At 47.7% G+C, this 23,635-nt stretch overlaps 2 protein-coding genes and 3 long non-coding RNA genes across 12 annotated transcripts in view; 3 read left to right on the top strand and 2 right to left on the bottom strand.

Annotated features, from left to right (window-relative positions):
- Positions 1-855, bottom strand: part of DCPS (decapping enzyme, scavenger) — a 41,339-nt gene extending 40,484 nt beyond the window's left edge. The window contains 1 exon segment of the mRNA XM_015116079.3: positions 630-855. Within this exon segment, the coding sequence (XP_014971565.2) occupies positions 630-830 (201 nt within the window). The 5' untranslated portion in view covers positions 831-855.
- On the top strand, positions 612-15,945 carry LOC114672435 (uncharacterized). 3 transcript variants are annotated; one of them, XR_013404374.1, is made up of 3 exons: positions 612-703; positions 11,272-11,438; positions 14,253-15,945. It is a non-coding gene; the product is annotated as an uncharacterized LOC114672435 (long non-coding RNA). The 3 variants fall into 3 exon arrangements; XR_003722826.2 differs by having other exon boundaries at positions 13,161-15,945; XR_013404373.1 differs by having other exon boundaries at positions 10,917-11,438; positions 13,138-15,945.
- Positions 7,314-7,980, top strand: LOC144334491 (uncharacterized). The gene is made up of 2 exons (XR_013404377.1): positions 7,314-7,608; positions 7,922-7,980. It is a non-coding gene; the product is annotated as an uncharacterized LOC144334491 (long non-coding RNA).
- TIRAP (TIR domain containing adaptor protein) lies at positions 10,626-23,049 on the bottom strand. 6 transcript variants are annotated; one of them, XR_013403259.1, is made up of 5 exons: positions 22,244-22,500; positions 14,945-15,068; positions 14,569-14,727; positions 12,394-13,094; positions 10,626-11,899 (listed from the first exon to the last, which is right to left on the bottom strand). XR_013403259.1 is itself a non-coding variant. In XM_077960930.1 (5 exons), the coding sequence occupies exons 3-5, from the start codon at positions 14,633-14,635 to the stop codon at positions 11,880-11,882; spliced, it is 663 nt and encodes a 220-aa protein (XP_077817056.1). In that variant the 5' UTR covers positions 14,636-14,727; positions 14,945-15,068; positions 22,673-23,049; the 3' UTR covers positions 10,626-11,879.
- Positions 21,731-23,622, top strand: LOC144334492 (uncharacterized). The gene is made up of 2 exons (XR_013404380.1): positions 21,731-22,003; positions 23,264-23,622. It is a non-coding gene; the product is annotated as an uncharacterized LOC144334492 (long non-coding RNA).
- Positions 23,623-23,635: the final 13 nt, after the last annotated feature.

Raw genomic sequence — 23,635 nt, 5'->3', positions numbered from 1 at the left:
CCTGCCAGACTGCTAAGCACGCTGGTATTGGAGCAAGCTGTATCTGTCTCGCCAGAAATATTCCGTAGTCCTGAAGATCAGGGATGGTAACTTTCATCTCCACATTCTCAGGACCGAGGTTAGTGTCTGGCATGCTTGAAAGCGCGCGTGTAGAACTGAATTAACAATTATAATATATTGTTCTCTGTTGTTCTCCTGTTAGGGCTGAAGTCGTGTAAGGCAGAGATCACATCTCCTACAGTCTCATGGACTGAGGGACATGTTTCCAGCGACAGGGATGAGCAAGACATCTAACATTTACTGGGTTCCTAGTCCCTATACACATAAATGGATGAACGGCTTGGGGAATGTAACATGTGATCTTTAATCTACAATACACTCTCCTAGTAGATATTTCTAGTGAAAGAGACATTAGAAAAATTAGAGCTAGATGTGTTCATTGCCTTAATTTCAAGGGCAATCTTGCCGCCTTTTACCGCCCCTCTATGCATTCTAGTAGCGCACTCCCACCTCCCCCGAGTGATAATGATTGGTATTTTCCGGCCGAGATCCGAAAAAAAAAATCCGCCTCCAAGGCGATGATTGGTTCACCGCTTCCCGCATCCCGCCTCAGGGTTGCCTCCTGGTACCTTCCCGTGTAGGAAAATGATTTTGTCCCGCGCAGACTCCCTCAGCACTTTCTGCACTCTGAAGCCCGAGAATGGTAAGCGCACAGGAGCACAGGTACCATTTCCAACTCCTGCCTCCTTTTCTTCTGTGCTGGCGGCGTGGGCCTCCTCCACGTCCAATTCACGCTTTCTCTTGCCGAGTTGAGGGGCTGCGTCCGCCATGCTGCCAGGAAGGCGCCGTGCGCCTGCGCGCCCTGCGCCGGCCCCGCCCCTCGCCCCAGCCTAGCGGCCTGGCTGGGCTGCTAACTCCCGGCGTACCCTGCTCTGGCGCCGGCTCCTGCGGGCTGCGTGCATCGCAAAGCGGAGCCCGCTGACCTGTCCCAGGGCGCGTCTTTCAACCAAGTTACTGCCTTTGGCCCGGTTGTGGTGCTGGCCGGCCCTCAGGGAAGGGAAAAGAAGGTTGAGAGTCCCGAAAGCGGCGGGCTAGAGGTGGCTGCGCAGTGAAGAGGGACCCCCAGGCCCGTGCCCCGGGGTGGGAGCCGAAGACCCCCTTGGGCCACGGGAGTGTTGGAGGCCTTGTTTGAATACTGACATTTTAATCATAGTTTCACCGACGTTGACCAATTATAAGGGAAGCAACGTTTCTGACGCAAATCCGTGAACCCATTTTATTCCTTGGTCGATTTTTTATACCGAGTATTTAGGTCATTTCCATGTTTCTTCCATTTTAATTACTTTGCAGAAATTTTCGTCGTGATCAGTTTTTTACTTTGTAGACTCAGCACCTTTCCGCTGACAAGAAAGGTAAACGAATAGGGCCAGAAGAACCATTTCCATCACCCACTTATTTCCGGGCTGGAGGCATCCCATGCCTCTCTCTCTGGTTGGCCTGTATTTCTGCCCCGCTACCCAGGGTTATGATTTGCAGGATGATTCGTCTCCCAGGGTTTCGTTTCTCTTTTTTTTTTTTGCTGTATGAAATTATTACTTGTAACTTCTGCTGTTGAGGGTTTCTTTAGTGACCATTGTTTCTGGTTAGCCCGTTTTTCGCTGGTGTTATTTAACAGATCTAAATTTTGTCAAGAGTTGGTGCTTACGGCCCGGCGCGGTGATTCACGCCTGTAATCTCAGCCCCCTGAAAGGTCGAGGTGTGCGGATCACGAGGTTAAGATAGCGAGACCATCCTGGCCAACATGGTGAAACCCTGTCTCTACTAAAAATACAAAAATTAAAAATTTACCCGGGCGTGGTGGCCGGCCCCTGTAGTCCCAGCCTCGCGGAGGCGGAGGCGGGAGAATCGCTTGAACGCGGGAGGCGGAGTGTTGCAGTGAGCCCAGATAGCACCACTGCACGCCAGCCTGGCGACAGCGCAAGACTCCGTCTCAAAAACAACAAAAAAAGAGTTACATCGTTTAAGTCAGCCACACATTATTTTTGCCAGTGATTTGAGTTTAGTTTTCAGACAGATCTAATGGGACAGTTTTTGCCATTTTCAACATTAGCAACAAGATGCAACTTACAGTCAGTTTTGGTCAGTAACAAAGTGTACCATGTGTTAGTTTGATTTTTGGATTACTTCTACCAGAAATATAGATTAGGAGTTGGATAAAAGACTGCTTTTTTTTTGTGATGCAGAAAGCATTATTAGGAGAGACTTAGGATCTGTCACCCAGGCCAGAGTGCAATGGCGCCATCTCGGCTCACTGCAACCTCCGCCTTCCGGGTTCAAGCGATTCTCCTGCCTCAGCCTCCTGAGTAGTTGGGATTACAGGCGCGTGCCACCAGCCCAGCTAATATTTTGTATTTTTAGTAGAGTCAGGGTTTCACTGTGTTGGCCAGTCTGGTCTCGAACTCCTGAGGTCGTGATCCGTCCGCCTGGGCCTCCCAAAGTGCTGGCATTACGGGTGTGAGCCACCGCACCTTGCCAAAGTAGCTACGTTTTTACAAAAAGAGCCCAGAATTGAGAGCCATGAAGTCGGGCCCCAACACTGACTAGCTGTGCAACTTTGGAAAAGTCTCTTAACCTCTCCAGGTCTCCATTTTCCATGTGCCAGCCACTGTTAGTTCTGAGCAAGGCAGCGAGGCGTCTTCTTTCATAAAATGTATATTCAAATGGGGCACGTGAGATAAACAAGATAATGATTAAGTGCTGTGTATGGTGTTTTGTTATTTTGTTTTGTTTTGTTTTCCCCTGGAGAGGGAGTCTCGCTCTGTCGCCCAGGCTGGAGTGCAGTGGTGCAATCTCAGCTCACTGCAAGCTCCACCTCCCGGGTTCACACCATTCTCCTGCCTCAGCCTCCCCAGTAGCTGGGACTACAGGCGCCTGCCACCACACCCGGCTAATTTTTTGTGTTTTTAGTAGAGACAGGGTTTCACCGTGTTAGCCAGGATGGTCTCGATCTCCTGACCTCGTGATCTGCCTGCCTCAGCCTCCCAAAGTGCTGGGATTACAGGCATTAGCCGCTGTGCCAGGCCAAGTACTGTTAATAGAACAAAACTGGACAGTGTGAAAGAGCCTGGGGATAGGAGCCCCCCGCATTTTTTTTATCTGGGACAGAGTCTCACTCTGTCACCTAGGCTGGAGTACAGTGGCGCAATTTTGGCTCACTGCAACCTTCGCCTCCCAGGTTCAAGCGACTCTCCTGCCTCAGCCTCCAGAGTAGCTGGGATTACAGGTATACACTAGCACACCTGGCTAATTTTTGTATTTTTAGTAGAGACGGGGTTTTGCTATGTTGGCCAGGCTGGTCTCAAACTCCTGACCTCAGGTGACCTGCCCACCTCCCAAAGTGCTGGAATTACAGGCATGCGTCACAATGCCTGGCCAAGCCCTTTAGATAAGATGATCGTGGTCAGCCTCTCAAAAGGTGACATTTGAGCTGAGACTTGAATGAGGAGAAGGAACCAGCCATACCAGCCATATGAAGAGCCCAGGCAGAGTAAATATTAGCTGTCAAAGACCCTAGAGCAGTAACGTACTGGACATTTTTTAAAAAATAAGAATGACTGCTGGGCGCAGTGGCTTACACCTGTAATCCCAGCACTTTGGGAGGCCGAGGCAGGCGGACCACTTCAGGTCCGGAGTTCAAGACCAGCTTGGCCAACATGGTGAAACACAGTCTCTACTAAAAATACAAAAATTAGCCGGGTGTGGTGGTGTGCACCTGTAATCCTAGCTACCTGGGAGGCTGAGGCAGGAGAATCACTTGAACTCAGGAGGTGCAGGTTGCAATGAGCCAAGATCGCACCACTGCACTTCAACCTGGGTGACAGAGCAAGACTCCGTCTGAAAAAAAAGGAATGACCTGTGTAGCTAAAATATAATGAGCAAAAGAGAAACATTTGAAATGAAATAGTAGAGGAATGTATTCATTAGAAGCAAAATTCATCAATATGGGTATAATTTTGATTAAAATATAAAACCAGAATTCTGCTCTTCAAAAAGTCTGGCTCATGCCCCACGTGGTGGCTCACACCTGTAGTCCCAGGTACTCAGGAGGCTGGGACTACAGGTGTAGTTACAGCCCCAGGAGTTTGGGGCTGCAGTGAGCTATAATCACACCACTGCACTCCAGCCTGAGCAAGAGAGCGAGGCTTTGTCTCTGAAAAAAAAAGAATGCCTGTTTCAAGGAAAGGATGAGCTCATAGGAAGCCTCAGCTACCAGAAGTTCTATTAAATACCAGACCTCAGAGTGAAAGGAATCTTTATGGTAGCACAGTTAAGATTCAGTTCCTCAGTTACATTAGCCACTTAGCAAGTGCTTGATAGCCACTTGTGACTAGTGGCTACCATATGAGCACAGATGGAGAACATTTTCATTATCAAAGGAAGTTCTACTAGACAATGCTATGTTAGGTTACTCATTTATTATAAAGCCCTGTTCAATCGTTTAGTTTTTTAGAAATCTTAACATTTCTCCCATGCAAGGTGCAGTGGCTCATGCCAGTAATCCCAGCACTTTGGGAGGCCAAGGCGGTGGATCTCTTGAGGTCAGGAGTTTGAGACTATCCTGGCTAACATGATGAAACCCATCTCTATTAAAAATACAAAAATGAGCTGAGTGTGGCAGCAGGCGCCTATAATTCCAGCTACTCGGGAGGCTGAGGCAGGAGAATGGCTTCAGCCTGGAGGCGGAGGTTGTAATGAGCCAAGATCGCGCCACTGCGCTCCAGCCTGAGTGACAGAGCGAGACTGTGTCTCAAAAAAAAAAAAAAAAAAACCTCCCAAATCTTTTCTTTTTTAGTCTAAAGAAGGACTGGATACTTCCCACCTCCATTTCAGTAATTATGACAGACTAAACTGAAAACAAGTCAGCTACAAAACACTCAAACATAACTAAAACATTCTTTTAGTTACGTTGCTGGGCTCTCAAAAAAGTAAAAATTGCAGGAACCAAAAATGATGTGGGAGTTTGAATCTATAGAGTGGTAAGGGGATTTTTAAGGTGGAAGCTATTTTAAGGGCCATTCCTGATCTCTAGACATCTAGGACACGATTCAAAGGACAAGAGACAAGACCTGAGCTTATGTAAAGAGGAATTAAGATACAGAACTTTCCATAGAGCTAAGATCCCTGAAGGTCCACTAGCTCAATGAAGGGGCCAACAATTTTTTCTATTTTTTATTTTTTATTTTTTTGGATACGGAGTCTCACTCTGTCACCCAGGCTGGAGTACAGTGGCGCAATCTCGGCTCACTGCAACCTCCACCGCCTCGGTTCAAGCAATTCTCATGCATCAGCCTCCTGAATAGCTGGGATTACAGGCGCCAACCACCACGCATGGCTAATTTTTTTGTATTTTGAGTAGAGACAGGGTTTCGCCATGTTGGTCAGGCTGGTCTTGAACTTCTGACCTTGGGAGATCTCGCCTTGGCCTCCCAAAGTGCTAGGATTATAGGCATGAGCCACTGTGGCTGGCCAGGCCAACTATTTTTTAAAAAGAAAAATGCTGCCCCACTAAAGGAGAGAAGGTGATTAGGAAACTTGCTGCTTCAACCGTTGTCCCAGAGGGAAGAAGGAAAAAACCTCCTAAGAATTTATAACCACAGATGATTCTTCATGCAGACAGACTTCACATTCATGATTGTGTACATGATCCAGGACACTCAGACTGAAAAATCTACTTAAACTGGTCTTGTAGTCTTTATTGACTTTTATACCAAATTGACTCCAGGAGAAATGGAAAATCTAAATAGATCTGTAACTCTTCAAGACATTGAAATTACAGCTTTAAATTTTACAATAAAGAATATTCTGGCCGGGCGTGGTGGCTCACGCCTGTAATCCCACTGCACTCAGGCCTGGGCAATAGAGCAAGACTCCATCTCAAAAAAAACAGAGAATATTCTAGGCCCAAATGGTATTACAGATGAGTCTAACAAACATTTGAGGAGCAATTAATTCCAATCTTAAATTCTTCAAATTAAAAAAAAAAAAAAAAAAAAAAAAAAAAGGCTGGGCGCAGTAGCTCACGCCTGTAATTCCAGCACTTTGGGAGGCCGAGGTAGGTGGATCATGAGGTCAGGAGATCAAGACCCTCCTGGCTAACACGGTAAAACCCTGTCTGTACTAAAAATACAAAAAATTATCCTGTCGTGGTGGCACACACCTGTAGTTCCAGCTACTTGGGAGGCTGAGACAAGAGAATTGCTTGAACCCGGGAGGCAAAGGTTGCAGTGAGCCAAGGTTGCACCACGGCACTCCAGCCTGGGAGACAGAGCAAGACTCTGTCTCAAAAAAAAAAAAGGGAAAGAAAAAATTACATACCAGAAAACCTACAACGCACACATTTAGTGGAGAAATGTGTAAAGCATTCCTTTTAAGGAAGGAATGAGACAAGGATGGCTGCTATTGTCACTTTGTTTTATTGGAGGCCTTAGGAGCCATAAAAGGAACTAAAGTTTTTGTTTTCTTTTGTAAATTGTATGACTGTTTATAGAAAATCTGACAGGACAGGTGTGGTGGCTCAAGCCTATCATCCCAGCACTTTGGGAAGCCCAGGCAGGCAGATGGCTTGAGCCCAGGCGTTCAAGACAAGCCTGGGCAACATGTCGAAACCCCATCTCTACAAAAAGTACAAATAAATTAGTCAGGAGTTGTGGCACAGGCCTATGGTCCCAGCTACCCAGAGGGCTGATGTAGGAGAATCATCGCTTGGGCCCAGGAGGTCGAGGCAGTGGTGAGCCATGATCACGCCACTGCACTCCAGCCTGGGCAACAGCAAGACCCTGCAAAGTTTATAGTCATATAGAATTAAGTAATTCAGCATGCTGTTTAATACTAGATCAATATGTGAAATAAATTACAATTCTTTATATCGGTAATAGATAAAAATGTAAAATTACCCTTTACAACAGCAACAGAAAATATGAAATGGTAGGGAATAATTCTAATAAAAAGAGGAGCTGACCAATGTGGAAAAGATAGAAAGCTTTATTGAAATACACTGAAAGACATAAGTAAATGGAGACATATTTATGAATATGAAGACTCATAAACATATCTGTTTTTTCAAAATAAATCTATAAATTCCACGTAAGTCCAATAAAAATACTAACAGGCTTTTTCCTGGAACGTGGTGGTTGAATAAACAATTTATATGGAAGAGTAAAGGAACAAGAAAAAGTGATTTTTGATGTATAAGAAGAGCAGGAAGAATTGACCTACAAATGGTCCAGGCTTATTAAAAACATCAGTAAACAAGCCATTGTGGCACCAGCACAGGGTTACACAAACAGATAAAGGGAGGAGACTGGAGAACCCAGTAATAGCCCCCAACGTATGATAGTATGTCACAGCAGTGACATCATAATCAGCAGGGGTGGGGTAAGGATGGACTAGTCAGTAAATGATGGTTATTCAAATAGAAAAAAGAATTGGATCTTTGACTAAAGACCAACAAAAACCCAAACAGAAAATCCAGGTGGATTAAAGACAGAAGAAAATATACAGATGTAGGGAGGACTTCCTGAGTAAAACACAAAAAGCACAAAGTAAAAGGTAAAATAGGCCGGGCGCGGTGGCTCAAGCCTGTAATCCCAGCACTTTGGGAGGCCGAGACGGGCGGATCACGAGGCCAGGAGATCGAGACCATCCTGGCTAACACGGCGAAACCCTGTCTCTACTAAAAAATACAAAAAAAAAAACTAGCCGGGCGAGGTGGCGGGCGCCTGTAGTCCCAGCTACTTGGGAGGCTGAGGCAGGAGAATGGCGTAAACCCGGGAGGCGGAGCTTGCAGTGAGCCGAGATCGCACCACTGCACTCCAGCCTGGGTGACAGAGCCAGACTCCGTCTCAAAAAAAAAAAAAAAAAGGTAAAATATTTTAGGCTGGGCATGGTGGTTCATGCCTGTAATCCCAGCATTTTGGGAGGCCAAGGCGGGTGGATCACCTGAGGTCAGAAGTTCAAGACCAGCCTGGCCAATATGGTGAAACCCCATCTCTACTAAAAATACAAAAATTAGCCGGGTGTGGTGGTGCGTGCCTGTAACCCCAGGCTTAGGCAGGAGAATCACTTGAACCTGTGAGGCAGAGGTTGCAGTGAGCCAAGATTGTGCCACTGCACTCCAGCCTGGGTAACAACAGCGAAACTCCATCTCAGAAAAACAAAAAACAAAACCAAAAAAAGTTTAATAATTTAGAGATGCATACTTAAATATTTAGGAGTAAAATGATTTCTGAGATTTGCTTCCGATGATCTGGGGAGGAGTGAGAGATACGGTTAAGGCATTCTTGATAAAAGATTAGCTCAGAGTTGGTAATTGTTGAAGCTAGCTGATGGGTACATAGGGATTTATCAAACTTTTTCCTTTCAGTATATGCTTGATTTTTTTTCCCCACAAAAATGGTGAAAAGAAAAAAAAATTACAATAGGTTACCAGTTTTCACCCACCAGATTAGCAGACATTTAAAAATCTGATTAAGTGTTAGCAAGAACATGAAAAAGTGGAAACTCTTTTATTTTATTTTTTATTTTTTTGAGACGGAGTCTCGCTGTGTCGCCCAGGCTGGAATGCAGTGGTGCCATCTCGGCTCACTGCAAGCTCCGCCTCCCGGGTTCACGCCATTCTCCTTCCTCAGCCTCCCGAGTAGCTTGGACTACAGGCACCCACCACCGCACCCAGCTAATTTTTTGAAGTTTTAGTAGAGACAGGGTTTCGCCGTATTAGCCAGGATGGTCTCAATCTCCTGACCTCGTGATTTCGCCCGCCTTGGCCTCCCAAAGTGCTGGGATTACAGGCGTGAGCCACCGCGCCCGGCCAAAAGTGGGAAGTCTTAAACACAAATGGTAGGAACTTAAATTGGTACAGCCAATTTGGAAGAAACTGTGGCATCTTCTAGAAGAACAGCATGTATTTTCTTTACTACCCAGCAGCAGTATATTTGTTACCCAGCAGGATCTTTTTTTTTTTTTTTTTGAGATGGAGTCTCGCTCTATCACCCAGGCTGGAGTGCAGTGGTGCGATATCTCAGCTGACTGCAATCTCCGCCTCCCAGGCTCAAGCAATTCTTCTGCCTCAGCCTCCCAGGTAGCTGGGGTTACAGGCATGCACCACCACGCCTGGCTAATTTTTGTATTTTTAGTAAAGACAGGGTTTCACCATGTTGACCAGGCTGGTCTCAAACTCCTGACTTCAAGGGATCCGCCCGCCTCAGCCTCCCAAAGTGCTGGGATTACAGGCATGGGCCACCACGCCCAGCCCCAGCAGGATTTTCTAGGCTAAATCCTAGAAAATCTTGCTTGTGAAAATGTACAAAAAAGTTCAGAGGCTCATTGTTTTTAATAGCAAAAACCTAGGAACAACAAATATCCATTTGGAGAAGAATGTGTAACTAAATGGTGGCATATTTACATCGTGGGATGAAAGTGTATTATTAATAACTGGCGTGTCATCTATCCGCATGGATAAATCTCACAAACATTTGGTGAACAAGGAGAGGAATCTGCAGAATACAAACATGGTAATGCTGTTTACATAAAACATAAAACCATGTAAAACTAAACAATATGCTGGTGGGGGTGCATACATATGTGGTAAATGTATACAGAAAAGCTAAAAGCAAGAAGTTCAAAATTCAAAATATTGGTTATTTCTGGTGGGGGAGGGGGGAATGCAATTCGGGGCACAAAGGGACCACTATAAGAGATGATAAGGTTTTGCTTCTTTTTTTTTTTTTTTTTTTTTTTTTTTTTTGAGACGGAGTCTCGCTCTGTCGCCCAGGCTGGAGTGCAGTGGCCGGATCTCAGCTCACTGCAAGCTCCGCCTCCCGGGTACCCGCCATTCTCCTGTCTCAGCCTCCTGAGTAGCTGGGACTACAGGCGCCCGCCACCTCGCCCGGCTAGTTTTTTGTATTTTTTAGTAGAGACGGGGTTTCACCGTGTTAGCCAGGATGGTCTCGATCTCCTGACCTCGTGATCCGCCCGTCTCGGCCTCCCAAAGTGCTGGGATTACAGGCTTGAGCCACCGCGCCCGGCCAGGTTTTGCTTCTCAAACTGGGTGGTCGGCACATGAGTGGACATATTATTTGTTAATCCTTTTATACTAAAATAATTTTTTGGTTTGTTTTTTTTTTTTTGAGATGGAGTCTCGCTTTGTTACCCAGGCTGGAGTGCAGTGGTACGATCTTGGCTCACTGCAACCTCTGCCTCCTGGATTCAAGCAATTGTACTGCCTCCGCCTCCCAAGTAGCTGGGACTGCAGGCCCGCGCCACCACACCCAACTAATTTTTGTGTTTTTGCTAGAGACGGGGTTTCACCATGTTGGCCAGGATGGTCTCGATCCCTTGACATTTTGATCTGCCCACGTCGGCCTCCCAAAGTGCTGGTATTACAGGCATGAGCCACCACGCCCGGCCTTTTTTTTTTTTGAGACAGGGTCTTGCTTAATTGCCCAGGCTAGAGTGCAGTGGCGTGATTTTGGCTCACTGCAGCCTCCACCTCCCAGGTTCAAGCAATTCTCCTGCCTCAACCTCCTGAGTAGTTGGGATTACAGGTGCCCGCCACCACACCCAGCTAATTTTTGTATTTTTAGTAGAGACGGGGTTTCACCATATTGGCCAGGATGGTCTTGAACTCCTGACCTCAGGTGATCCACCTGCCTTGGCCTCCCCAAGTGCTGAGATTACAGGTGTGAGCCACAGTGCCTGGCAAAATAATTTATAATTTAAAAAATAAATTTTCTCTTTCTAGAACTAGAGATAGAAAAAATAATAAAACTTTTTTTCAGCAAAAGAGGGGTCATGATAGGGAGAAGTGAGAGAGGGGGCACAAGAGTACATGTTGGAGGAAATAATGAAATTCATTTCAGTTCAGCAACAAACTTACTGAGAACAGATGAATGAGACCTTGCCTGTCCTATAAGGAATACAGTCATCTGCCAGAAGAAAAATGCTGATTCTTCCCAGTCCAAAGGTGAAGATGGTGACTGTGAAAGTATCAGCTTTAGCCAGACCATGGATGAAGCTCTCAGATGTCACAGCATCCATGGGCTTGTGATCTCAGGTGAAGGCGTTGAACCCTGAGCCCTGGCTTCCCGTCTCTTCACTTGCTCCCTCCACCACCTCGCCCCCACATTCAGAATGGCTTCTAGGTTTGTGTCTTTAATGGCATTTAGGCAATAAATAAAAAGTATAGTTGCAGTGCTGACTGCGTCTTCCTTACAGCTTTCTGAAGTGAATCGATGTCTCTGGAAGGAGGAACAGAGTAGTGTGAGTGTGAAGGACTGGATTCCTCTTGCTTTCTCCTGACGCCCATTCCAGGGTTTCCCCAGGCAACTGGGAAGACCATCCACGGTGAGGCCTGCAGTCTCGGCTTCTTGCTGATCAGTCAGGTGAGTCACCTCTTTAGGAGGGATACCAGTGTACGCCAGTACCCAGTTCCAGGGGAAGACAGAAGTGTGTGCCAGGCTTCTTGTCCAGTTAGGCAGGATACGAGCCCTGCTGGCCATCATTGGTCAGTACCACCTCCTACCACCTCCAGTTTCTGGCTTCCTCATGGCTTTCTTGGGGAGTCCCCTGCTTCCTCGTGGCTTTCCTAGGGGGAATCCCCAGCTTCATGGCTTTCCTGGGGGAGTCCCCAACCTCTCCATGGTCTTCTTAGGGAGCCCACAGTAATGGAAGGCTGATGGGTGCTGTGATCCCAGGGACACGGGCAAAGTGCTGCAGACTCGCTCCCTATACCTCTTGTCACATCTGTGGGAATCCAAGGCCCTGCGTAGGTTTTCTATTTCCAGCTTTACTCCAACTTCTGGGGTCCCATGATATAAAAAGTGTCAACTGAGTGTCTGCAGATCTGAAAGAGACCAGTCACAGCATTGTCACCCTTCCCAAACCCAGCATCTCTGTTTTCCCCAACAGGTCCTGCCTCTTCTACCTTTTTATCTGTTATCACATTTCCAAACCTACTGCAATAGCATGGCCCTCCCCAGATACACTCATATGCACTTCTTTCCGATTATTTTGCATCATTTTGCCTTACTAAACCAATGTCCCTGGCACCTTCCCAGCTCTTGATGGAAATCTCCAGCCTGATCTCAGAGAAACGTAATGCTGTTACTGTTACTACTACTAGCTAATAATTTATTGGGGACCTGATTTGTGCTAGGCTCTGCCTATTATGAATACATGTGCTAGGCCATGTTCTGAGGCCTTAGTCTGTATACTGTTCTCATTTCATAGCAATGGAAACCTAGTGGTCAGTGAGGAAACCAGGCACAGAGCAGGTAAGTAACTTGCCCAAGTTACTTTTTATGGGTTAATAATAATTGCAGGAACCAGGATACAAACCCTGACAGCCTTTTCCAGAGGCTGCACTTTGAACTACTAGGCTACAGGGCTGTCTCCTAAAAGTCAAAGTAGATCAGATACTGTGGCTGAATCCCGTTCCCCTTCTCCCCGCCGTAGTAGCTTACAACGCATGACAGCTTCTTTGACTTGGCGAAAGCCACCATCAGGGCCCCTGCCATCGACGTAGTACATGAATCGGAGCTCAGGTGGGTAGGCATCTCTGCTGAGGCCCGACAGCAGGGGGATGGTGCGGCCCTCAGCCCCTGGGGCCTCGGTCAGGGCCTGCAGCATCTGGTACTTGCACCAGGGGTCCTGAAGGAAGCCCGGCGTGATGAGCAGCACACGGCAGTGACTATTGTTCAGTGCCTGGCACAGCTCGGACACGATAGCACCGCCTGGGGTTGCATCCCGGAGCTGCAGGAAGCAGCGCAGGCTGGTGCTGCTGCCTTCCAGGTAGGAGACCAGGTTCTGGGCAGCCACCAGGTCTTCCTCACTGTGGCACACACAGACATCATAGTCTTTGCTCCAGCGACTACTGCCACTGTCACTCGCATGTGTGGGTGGCAGGCTGGGAGACGTGACTAAGCTGAGGCTTGGGGATAGTCTGTCCTGTGAGGCAGGCTGTGAAGTATTGCTGGAGGTGCTTTCTGGGGAGTCGGGCCTCTTCTTGGGCTTCTTCAGCAGGGTCTGCCTGAACCAGTCTGTGGGGGAGAAACACTGCTCAGGCCTGTGTCTTCTTAACAGGTGCCCTCTCACTGCCCACACAGGGAGGAGCCCCGCCTCACAGGGAGGACAGACAGACTGCAGTCCGCGTCCCTGCACTGGGAAACATCGTATTCTCAGAGACCTATTGCTCCACTATTTTTTTTTGTTTTGAGATGGAGTCTCACTCTCACCTAGGCTGGAGTGCAGTGGCGTGATCTTGGCTCACTGCAACCTCCGCCTCCCAGGTTCAAACAATTCTCCTGCCTCAGCCTCCTGCGTAGTTGGGATTACAGATTCGTACCACCACCCCTGGCTAATTTTTGTATTTTCAGTAGAGACGGGATTTCACCATGTTGGTCAGGCTGGTCTTGAACTTCTGACCTCATGATCTGCCCGCCTCAGCCTCCCAAAGTGCTGGGATTACAGGCGTGAGCCACCGCGCCCGACACTCCGCTGTTTTTGTATATCCTTTGGGACTTGCCTAAAAGTGCCTTCTAAAGGTAAAGGTTTGGGACGTATGTCAGAACTCTGGAATCCTTATGTGAGAGTGTTCCACCAGCCTGGGTAAGAGAAATGGCCTTGCACTACTCCCAGGCTCTTTGATACCTGGCACCCCCAGCCCACCTTAAGCAGAACTTCCCACTAGAGCTGACTCGTCAGCCACCCGGGAGTCTGCAGGCAGAGCTACGTTATGCGAGCAAGGATCCACCAGTCCCAGAGCCCACTTCCAGCACCGAGGGGAGGTGGACTTCGATTAGGAAGGGCTACCTATACAGGAAGGAAGGGGCATGGAGGACTGGCATCTGCATGGCCCCAAGAAATCCTAGATTGTCGCCAGATGGGGAAGAGGCTACTGCTTGGAGCTGCTGAGGAGCGGAGAGCTGCGCGATTCAGAACCCGCACTCGGGAGTCAGGGACACGGTTCTGACTGTGGCTCACTTTCTCTATGACCTTCAGCAAATTAGTCTGTGTCTCCATTGCCTCATCTGTAAAATGGGTTTGTCTTAGGTGCTGAAAGTTCACTGAGAATGCAGTGTCAGGTGTGCTGTGGGGACTCCGTAAGGAGATGAAAACCCAGCTTCCCCAGCCTTTGATAAGGACAGATAGTGGTGGGGATTGATTCATTTTCTCTCTCTGCTTGGCTTCTCCTCCAGATGGTTCTGGAACAAAGATTTAGACAATGAGAGACAGTGTTAAGCCCTCAGCACCGTGGTTTCCAGGCTGGGAAAGCTAGCTGAGCAGCCTTGGAAAACCTCTGAGCCAAAAGGATCAAGATCTGGCTAAGCTGACGCAGGCCTCCTCTCCTCACTCCACCACGCGTCCAGGCCCTGAAGTCAGGTCAGGAGTCCCCCCGTCAGCCTTCCTGCGTCTCTCTCTGAGCTGGGACCAGGCAGGCCTCCCACCACGCCCTCTGGAGACTGAGCACTACACTCAGGAACACAGCAGAGTCGCGAGTCCGGTTCCACTCACCAGCCATCTTGCCTAGAGGCTTCTTAGGCCGAGAGCCAGGAGCTGGGAGGGAGGTCGATGATGCCATAGCGTGGGGGTCAAAACTAGCCCCGTGAGACCAGGCATCGGTAAAGGGGGAGGAGGGAGAAGACCCAGTCTTGACCTCATGGAGCAGCCATCCTACAGAGGGCAGAGAGAGAGAATCACAAAGGCTGCACTTACCCTGCTCTCATTCCCCGTGGATGAGCTCTGGAAAGTTCTGTTTTTCTCCTAATGCCTGACAGAGGCTTCCTCTCTAAATGGGTCCTTCATTCCTCATGAGATTAGGGCCAGACACGACTGTGATTGGAGCTGGGTTCTAGATAAAGCCAGAGCTGTGTAGTGTGGTCAGACTTACAGGGTATGAGCTCAGCATGACCAGCTGAGGGACTGTTCTCTGCTCCACCTGGCCAGGAGGATATTCAGGATCTGGGGAAGGGCAGCTGTCAGGCAGCTCTTTAGAAGGACTTCCTATGTAAGGCCTGAAATGGTAGAAGAAGGACAGTTGCAATTTGGACAAATAATTATGTATCCAGATAGACAGAAGCTGAACAGTAGAGAGCGAGCTCATGCGGGAAATCTTGGGAGACTTTTCCTCCAAGTCTGCCTCCCCCTGAATAACTCCATCCGTAGACCCATCGCTCCTGCAGCCAGCAGCTCAGGAAGGTCATGTCAAAAAGTGGTGAAGACTGCAGACTGCAGGTAGAGTGCCTGATTCTCATCTCTGGTTAACCGTGGCCTTTGGCCATCTTACTACACTCCAGTTTCTCTATCCATGAAATGGAAGTACTAAAGCCTCCTTCTCAGCATTATTGTGAAGATTAAATGAAATAATTTATGTAAAGTCCTAATGGTGCCTGGCATGTAATAAATGCTTAGAAAATGTGGGCTACTATGTATATAAAATAATCTAGCTATTGGAGGGATATATTATGTTCATGGTTTATAAAACTTGTAACATTAATGTTTCCCCAACTGATTATTAATTCAGTGCTGTTGCAAAGTCTAGAAGATTTTTGTTTTTCAGGTTTTTTGGTGGGGAGGTTGTCAGACTGCTTCTACATTTATATGGAAATAAGAAAGCCCAAGACTCCCTTAGAAAGGCAACCCACCATGTTCTCTTCCCACCATAGTGACAGAGGATGCCCCTGACAGTGGACACTCCTTCAGCCTTAAGTTTCTGTGGAGCAGAACCTGTGGGGGCTGTAGTATTCTAGTGACACTTCTGTGAAAGGCTAGCAGAGCAACTGGCACGGGGCTGCTTTCTCTTTGGTGGATCTGTGAGATCAAAACAAACCTGAAAACTCATAGAAACAAGTATTATTAGACACACTAAAATAAAACGTTTCAAAATTTAAAGAATGTGGCCAGGCACGATGGCTAATGCCTGTAATCCTAGCACTTTGGGAGGCCAAGGCGGCGGATCACCTGAGGTCAGGAGTTCAAGCCCAGCCTGGCCAACATGGTAAAACCCCATCTCTACTAAAAATACAAAAATTAGCTGGGTGTGGTGGCGGGCACCTATAATCCCAGCTACTCGGGAGGCTGAAGCAGGAGAATCTCTTGAACCCGGAAGCGGAGGTTGCAGTGAGCTGAGATCACACCACTGCCTGGGCAACAAGGGCGAAACTCCCTCAAAAAAAAAAAAAAAAAAATTAACATCTTTCTATGCTGCACATTAATGCTTTGTTCACTGACACGTAGAAGACAAGGGATGCTGAGGATTTGTGAACATATATCAAAGTTCAAAAAAGAAGTAGAACTTCAACCATAGCAGCAAAGGAGGCAGAGTGAAGAGTTGGAATGGGTCCAGGAACCAGAGAAGACATCTGAAAAAGCAACACAGCTAAATGGGAAGCCACCAAAAAGGCACTGCAAGTTGACTGATACGTATGAGTTTCTTTTCTTTCCTAATATGCTTGGGATTTCAGACAGCCTAAGTGGTAGGCTGCAGCTAGGGCCATTTAGAATGCCTTTTTGCCCCTAGTAGTAAACATGATGTCAGTTGGTTTTTGCATTATTTAAATATTTTTTTCAATTCTGTTTTAATATTCATTATTTGGCCTTGGTGCATTTGTAAACTAAAGCATCATTTGATTTCTAAATATTCTAAAGGTTAAAAATTAGCATAATATGTTAATCTACTTAATATATGTAGATTTAAAAGTTTCAGTTTCTCATTTTATAAAATGACTTGCCCTTTTGGCAACACATGCTGATTTGGGGAAATTGCTTTTGCATTGCTTGGTTAAGAAGAAATCCAGTTGTCCAGCAGTATATGCCACTAGAAGTAGGGTGGTATAAGCCCTCATGAGAAACACTATGGAAACGTTTTAAGAAAAATAACAGCACCTTTGACAGGATAATTGAGCAAGATGGCAGGTAAATTCCAGTAACCATACACACTGCCTACTTCCTGGAATCCAAGATGCCACGCACCTTCCTTGTTCCTTTTCAGTTCTTTTGTAGCTGGGGCTGTGGAACTGTCACACATTCAAACGTGTTAATGTTTCCAAGACCTGGTAACTGTCTTCATATCTTGAGATGTGGCTGACAAGTAGGTAAGATAATTAACCCAAATATCCAACTGGAAGCTGTACTCACTCGCTCTGCCTATTCTCTGATTTGCTGTGTAGTATAATATGCAGTCGCTTTTTTTGTGATTTGAAAAAATTCATAAAGTAGAATCATACCAAAAATGCCCACTTTGTAAGAACAAAGACTTGATAGAAAATTAGTAAAGAGGCCGGGCATGGTGGCTCATGCCTGTAATCCCAGCACTTTGGGAGGCCGAGGTGGGCAGATCATGTGAGCTCAGGAGTTCCAGACGAGCCTGGCCAACACGTCGAAATCCTGTCTCTACTAAAAATACAAAAATCAGCCGGGCATGGTGTCATACACCTGTAATCCTAGCTACTCAGGTGGCTGAGGCTGGAGAATCCCTTGAACCTGGGAGGCGGAGGCTACGGTGAGCCGAGATCACGCCACTGCACTCCAGCCTGAGTGACAGAGCGAGATTCGATCTCAAAAAAATAAAAAATTAGTAAAGAATTTCTTCAGACAAGAAGTAACACAATACCTTTAGTGCTTTCCAGAATGCTTTTCCAATATTGTGTGCAGAAATTGATGTAAAGGAAACACTACAGAGTTTTGTCGTATAAAACCCAAAGTGGGCCAGGGCACAGTGGCTCACGCCTGTAATCCCAGTACTTTGGGAGGCTGAGGTGGGCGGATCACGAGGTCAGGAGTTTGAGATCAGCCTGGCCAACATGGTGAAACGCCATCTCTACTAAAAACACAAAAATTAGCTAGGCGTGGTGGTACGCACCAGTAATCGCAGCTACTCGGGAGGCTGAGGCAGGAGAATCACTTGAACCTGGGAGGTGGAGGTTGCAGTGAGCCGAGATTGTGTCACTGCACTGCAGCCTGGGCGACAGAGCAAGAGTCAAGTCTCAAAAAAAAAAAAAAAAAAAAAATCCAAAGTGTATTTAGTATCCAATATCAAACTGGTCTCCAATTTCTATTATATAGGAAATGTACTGAAGCCTGTGAAGGCATATAATTAGAATAAGTATCTCTTAGAGTTCATATGCGATTTCCGTTAAGCAGGAATCACTATCTGGGGTAAACAGAATAGTGGCCCACAAAGAGGCCCACATCCTAATCCCCAGAACTGAGACTATGTTACCTTCCATGACAAAAGGGGGTTTGGCAGTTGTGATTAAGAACCTTGAGATGGGGAGGGGGTTCCTGGATTACCCAGGTGAGCCTCATGTAACCACAAAGATCCTTTCAAGAGGGAGGCAGGAAGGTCTGAGGCAGACGAAAGAGCTGTGCCGAGGGAAGCAGGTGCCAGTGGGATGTAGGTGGCCTCTAGAAGCTGGAAAAGGCAAGTCCATGGTTTCTTTCCCGGAGGCTTCAGAAGGAGCACGGCCTCGCTGATGGCCATCTTAGAACGGTAGGATAATCAACGTGTGTTGTTTGAGGCCACTAAGTTTGTGGCAATTTGTTACAGCAGCAATAGGAAACTACGACACTATGTCTGATGAGATCAGGCCAATGAATGGAGACAGTATTGGATTTCAGTTGAGTGCTAAAAACTGGTCTGTTTAAAGGTTCAAATTGTTTGAAACAGTTTTTACATATTTAAATAAATAAATTACCATCTTCACCTGACTTTACATTTAAAAGAATTTTGGTTTCAAAGGCTGTTTTGTTCTCAGTCACTTGCTAAAACATTTGGGTAGGATTAATTCCAGTTTGTAGGACAATGTCACTTAAAAGCCTGAATATAATTCATTTATAGCTTGATAGACACAAAACAGTGTTCTCAAAGAGGTTTGGAGACTATGGTGCAGACCTAGGGTGGCCCCTGTGTTCACACGTGGGACTTTCTTTTTTTTTTTTCAGACAGACTCACTCCATTACCCAGGCTGGAGTGCAGTGGTGCAATCTCAGCTCACTGCAACCTCTGCCTCCTGGGTTCAAGTGATTCTTGTGCCTCAGCCTCCCGAGTAGCTGGGACTACAGGTGCTCGCCACCACATCCAGCTAATTTTTATATTTTTAGTAGATGTGGGATTTCACCATGTTGGCCAGGCTGGTCTGGAACTCATGACCTCAAGTGATTGGCCCACCTCAACCTCCCAAAGTGCTGGGATTGCATACAGGCATGAGCCACCGTGCCCGACCTTTTTTTTTTTTTCCAGACAGGGTCTTGCTCTGTCACCCAGGCTGGAGTGCAGTGTTGTGATTACAGCTCACTGCAGCCTCAACCTCCAAGGCTCAAGCAGTCTTCCATCTCAACCTCTAGAGTAGCTGGAATTATAGACATGAGCCACCACACCTACCTAATTTATTTTTTTCTTTTTCTTTTTTTTTTTTTTTTTTGGTACAGACAGGATCTTCCTTTGTTGGCCAAGCTGGTCTAACTCCTGACCTCAAGTGATCCACCTACCTCAGCCTCCCAAAGTGCTGGGATGACAGGCGTGAGCCACCACACCCAGCTTTAATTTTATTTTTATCTGAGTCTTCTTGCTAGGGAAGATTTTTTAAAAACTAGACTCAAATAATACAACTATAAGGGGAAAAATGGTAAAATAAAAAACATTAGAATGAATAACTTCTGTTCATCAAAAGACATAAATAGGAGAGTGAAAAGGCAATCTCCCAAGGGAGAAAATGTTTAAAAATATATATCCAGGGCCAGGCGCAGTGGCTCACACCTGTAATCCCAGCACTTTGGGAGGCCCAGGCGGGCGGATTACGAAGTCAGGAGTTTGAGACCAGCCCTACCAACATGGTGAAACCCCCTCTTTACTAAAAATACAAAAATTAGCTGGGTGTGGTGGAGGGTGCCTGTAATCCCAGCTACTTAGGAGGCTGAAGCAGGAGAATCATTTGAACCCGGGAGGCAGAGGTTGCAGTGAGCCTGAGACCGCGTCATTGCACTCCAGTCTGGGTGACAGAGTGAGACTCCGTCTCAAAAAAAAAAAAAATATATATATATATATATATATATATACAGACACACACACACATATCCAATAAATGTCATATCACAAATATTTCAAGAACTCAATGGAACTAGTAAGAAGACGACAGAAAAATGAGCAGAAGAATTGAGCAGGCACTTCACAAAAAGAATATTCAAATGGGCAATAGACATAAAAACAGTTCATTAGTCATCAGAGAAATGCAAAGTAAAACCTCAATGCATCACTGCCTGGCACTCAGCCAAATGGCTACAGAGAAAAAGACTACCAAGTAGTGGCAAGAGTGTGCAGGAATGGGAACTCAGACGCTGCCGGTGGGCATGTAAACCATACAACTACTTCGGAGAAGTGTCTGGCACCATAGATTAAAGATGAGCATACACACATCAGCAATTTCAGTCCTAGGAATATACTCATACAGCAGTGCTTACAGATTTTTTTTTTAATTTTTTTATTTTATTTTTTTTGAAACGGAGTCTGCCTCTGTCGCCCAAGATGGAGTGCAGTGGCGTGATCTCGGCTCACTGCAACCACTGCTTCCTGGGTTCAAGCGATTCTCCTGCCTCAGTCTCCTGAATAGCTGGGACTACCGGCAGCCACCACCACGCCTGGCTAATTTTTGTATTTTTAGTAGAGACAGAGTTTCACCATATTGGCCAGGCTGATCTCGAACTCCTGACCTTGTGATCCGCCTGCCTTGGCCTCCCAAAGTGCTAGGATTACAGGCATGAGCCACTGTGCCCGGCCTGCTTACAGATGTTTACCAAAAGACACAAGAATATCTGTAGCAGCAAGATACAAAATAACCCCACAGTGGAAACGACCATCCATCAACTCCTGTCCAGTTGAATGGATAAATTGTGGTCTAGCCATACAGTGGAATATTATACACCAACAAGAATAAACTGCTAACGAAACGGGTGAATATCATAAAACATATTGAATGTCAGATGTCACACACATAAGAGTACATGAAGGTCCGGGCTCCGTGGCTCATGCCTGTAATCCCAGCACTTTGGAAGGCTGAGGCAGGTGGATCACCTGAAGGAGTTCGAGACCACCCTGGCCAATATGGTACAACCCCGTCGCTACTGAAAATGCAAGAGTTAGCCGGGCGTGGTGGCAAGCGCCTGTAAAACCAGCTACTCGGGAGGCTGAGGCAGGAGAATCACTTGAACCCGCGAGGCAGAGGTTGCAGTGAGCCGAGATTGCGCCTTTGCACTCCAGCCTGGACGACAAAAGCGAAACTACATCTCAAAAAAAAAAAAAAAAAAAGTATGTGACGTATGATTCCATGGATGGAAAATCGAAAACAGGCAAACCTATTTTATGGCGTTGGAAGCCAGGGATGTAGTAATGTTTTATTTATTGCTCTGAATCAGGAAATGTGCGTGTTAGGGAAAATGGTTGAGCTGTACACTTGTGATTTGTGTGCCTACACATATCAACTCTTAAATCTAAAAAAATAAGGAGATGTGGTTCCCTCTGAGTCATTCCTGACCCTGGTGTTCCCTAGGTTTGGTGTTTCAACGGGAGTTCTCCACACTTCCCCCTCTCGGTTGCACTTCTAGGGTGTGCTGTGATTCTGACGTACCTGTCTGTCCCCTGGGGACCAGAGAACTGGATCTGTCTGGTCCACCGCGGTCACCCTAGTCGTTGGCACAGTGGCTGCCCAGCCCGTGTGTAGCTGCTCGTTAAATGACTGTGGTGTAATGCCTCGATAGGTCCCTAACCCTAACTAATGTTACGCACTTGCTGAATCACTGCCACAATGACAACCCGAAGAGCAGAGGAAGAGGCTGCGACCGGAGCAGAGAAGAATGTGAGCAGAAACGACATCCACAACGCACTGACCGCCAGGCTCTTCCAGCGAGGCAAGCGAAAGGGGAGCCGCCCCGCGCCAGCTTCTTCGCGACAGAAAAGGTGACAGCCTCCTCGGAGGGCTCTTTCATGCCGCTTGCGTGTTGCGGGTGCCAAAAAGGTGAAGGCGAAGGGAAGCGGATGTGCCGCCGGCAGGGCAAGGCCGGGCTGCAGGCGGCGCGGACCCCGGCGGCTCTCGGTGGGGCCGGGTCTCCGGGGCCCAGGCCGGCCGCGCTCCGCCCCGCCCACCCCACGGAGTCCCGCCGCGCCTCCCGGTCCCCCGCGACCCCGCCCCGGGCTCACCTGTGCGCGGGCCCAGTCGCGACGCGGGCTGCGCGGGCTCCCCGGGGACCAGCAGCGCGCAGGCCCCGCTCCCCGGAAGCGCCGCCAGCCGCACCGCCCCTCCCACGCGGCCCGGCCCAGTCCAGACCCGGGAGGCGCTGGGGCACGATCGGGCTGCGGGAGACGCGGGGCGGGGCAGCCCCTGTGTCCACCGCAGCCCGAGCCCCGGCCAGCCTGGCTTCTGTATGACTCCGGGCGCCCGTCCTCCACGCTAGCTGCGTCGGGGCGGTCCGCAGCAACTCGGAGAGGAGCTTGTGGCCAGGGTTCCCCGGCGCCCGCCGTGACAACCTAAAGCCTGGGTTTTGTTCTAGGTGGGAGAGAAGGAGAAAAAAAACCACCCTATTCCACCCATTTAATCCTCCTAACACCCTGCAAGGGGCGTGTTCGTACCTTTTTCCTTTTATACAATCGAGAAACATGAAGCTTGGAGAGATGGAACGACTTTTCCAAAAGTCACACACAGCGAGGGGTGTACGGGGCTGCAGTGTAGGAGGGCAGACCCGGGCAGCAGCTGGGAAGGCAGGCCGCAGCGGCCACCAGCTCCTGTCCCAGACACTGGTTGATGCCGACGAGGATGGAAACCCCGCCTCATGCCAAAGTGCTTTCTTTGCTCCTCTAAGCAGTGATCCCACATGGGCGTTATGATGCTGCAGAGCCGCTGCGAACAGCTTGGTGTAGGCAAGAGGCTCGGAAGTCCTGAGTGAAAGAGATGCCTTTGCCTCCCACTTCTTAGAGCTCTTCAGATGTTGGTGAACGCCGTGAAGCACCTTGGGGAGAAGGGAACGGAGCATTCCCCACACTTGTTTCACTCTACAAGAAATGTGAATGTCTTCTTGAGCGTCTTGCTACAGGGCATGCCAGTTTGGAAAACACTATCCTCAAACTCTGTGCACGAAATGCTGGAGTGTGGAGGTAGTTTAATTAGGCCACGTAAGATTCATGATCTCCCCCTCCAGTCTCATTTCCTCCTTTTCTCACCAGACCACCAAAGCGGATGAGCTGCCCATCCTGGGCGGGCTCTGGAGTCAACTGCCTGGGTTCACAGCCAGCGCTCATCACTTACTAGTTGTGTGGCCTTGGTGAAGTCACGCGACTTTTCTAGGCTTGCTTCCCTCATCAAATTACGGAGACATGAAGCTTGGAGAGATGGAACGCTGGTGTTCTTGCAAGGATTAAATGAGTCTACATAAAGCAGATCAGGCACCTGGCCCTGCACCCAAATGCCCAGTTTGCTTTGACTCTACCAAGTATACCTCCACCCAGGGCCCTCCTTTTGCCCAACTCTGCTCTGCAAAACGCCCTTCTTCTAGCAAGGCCTATTTTTTTTGTTTATTTTTTTTTTGTTTGTTTGTT

Source organism: Macaca mulatta, chromosome 14 (assembly GCF_049350105.2).
Source record: "Macaca mulatta isolate MMU2019108-1 chromosome 14, T2T-MMU8v2.0, whole genome shotgun sequence".
NCBI lineage: Eukaryota > Metazoa > Chordata > Mammalia > Primates > Cercopithecidae > Macaca > Macaca mulatta.
Note: the sequence above shows the minus strand (reverse complement) of the source record. Positions and strands in the feature narration are given on the sequence as shown.

Bases quoted from the DNA above. Each gene is read 5' to 3' on its own strand.
- TIRAP (XM_015115919.3), bottom strand. From the start codon at position 14,635: ATGGCATCATCGACCTCCCTCCCAGCTCCTGGCTCTCGGCCTAAGAAG. The intron at 13,095-14,568 runs GTGAGTGGAACC...TCTCCCCCACAG, and splicing joins GCCTCTAGGCAAGATGGCTG to ACTGGTTCAGGCAGACCCTG.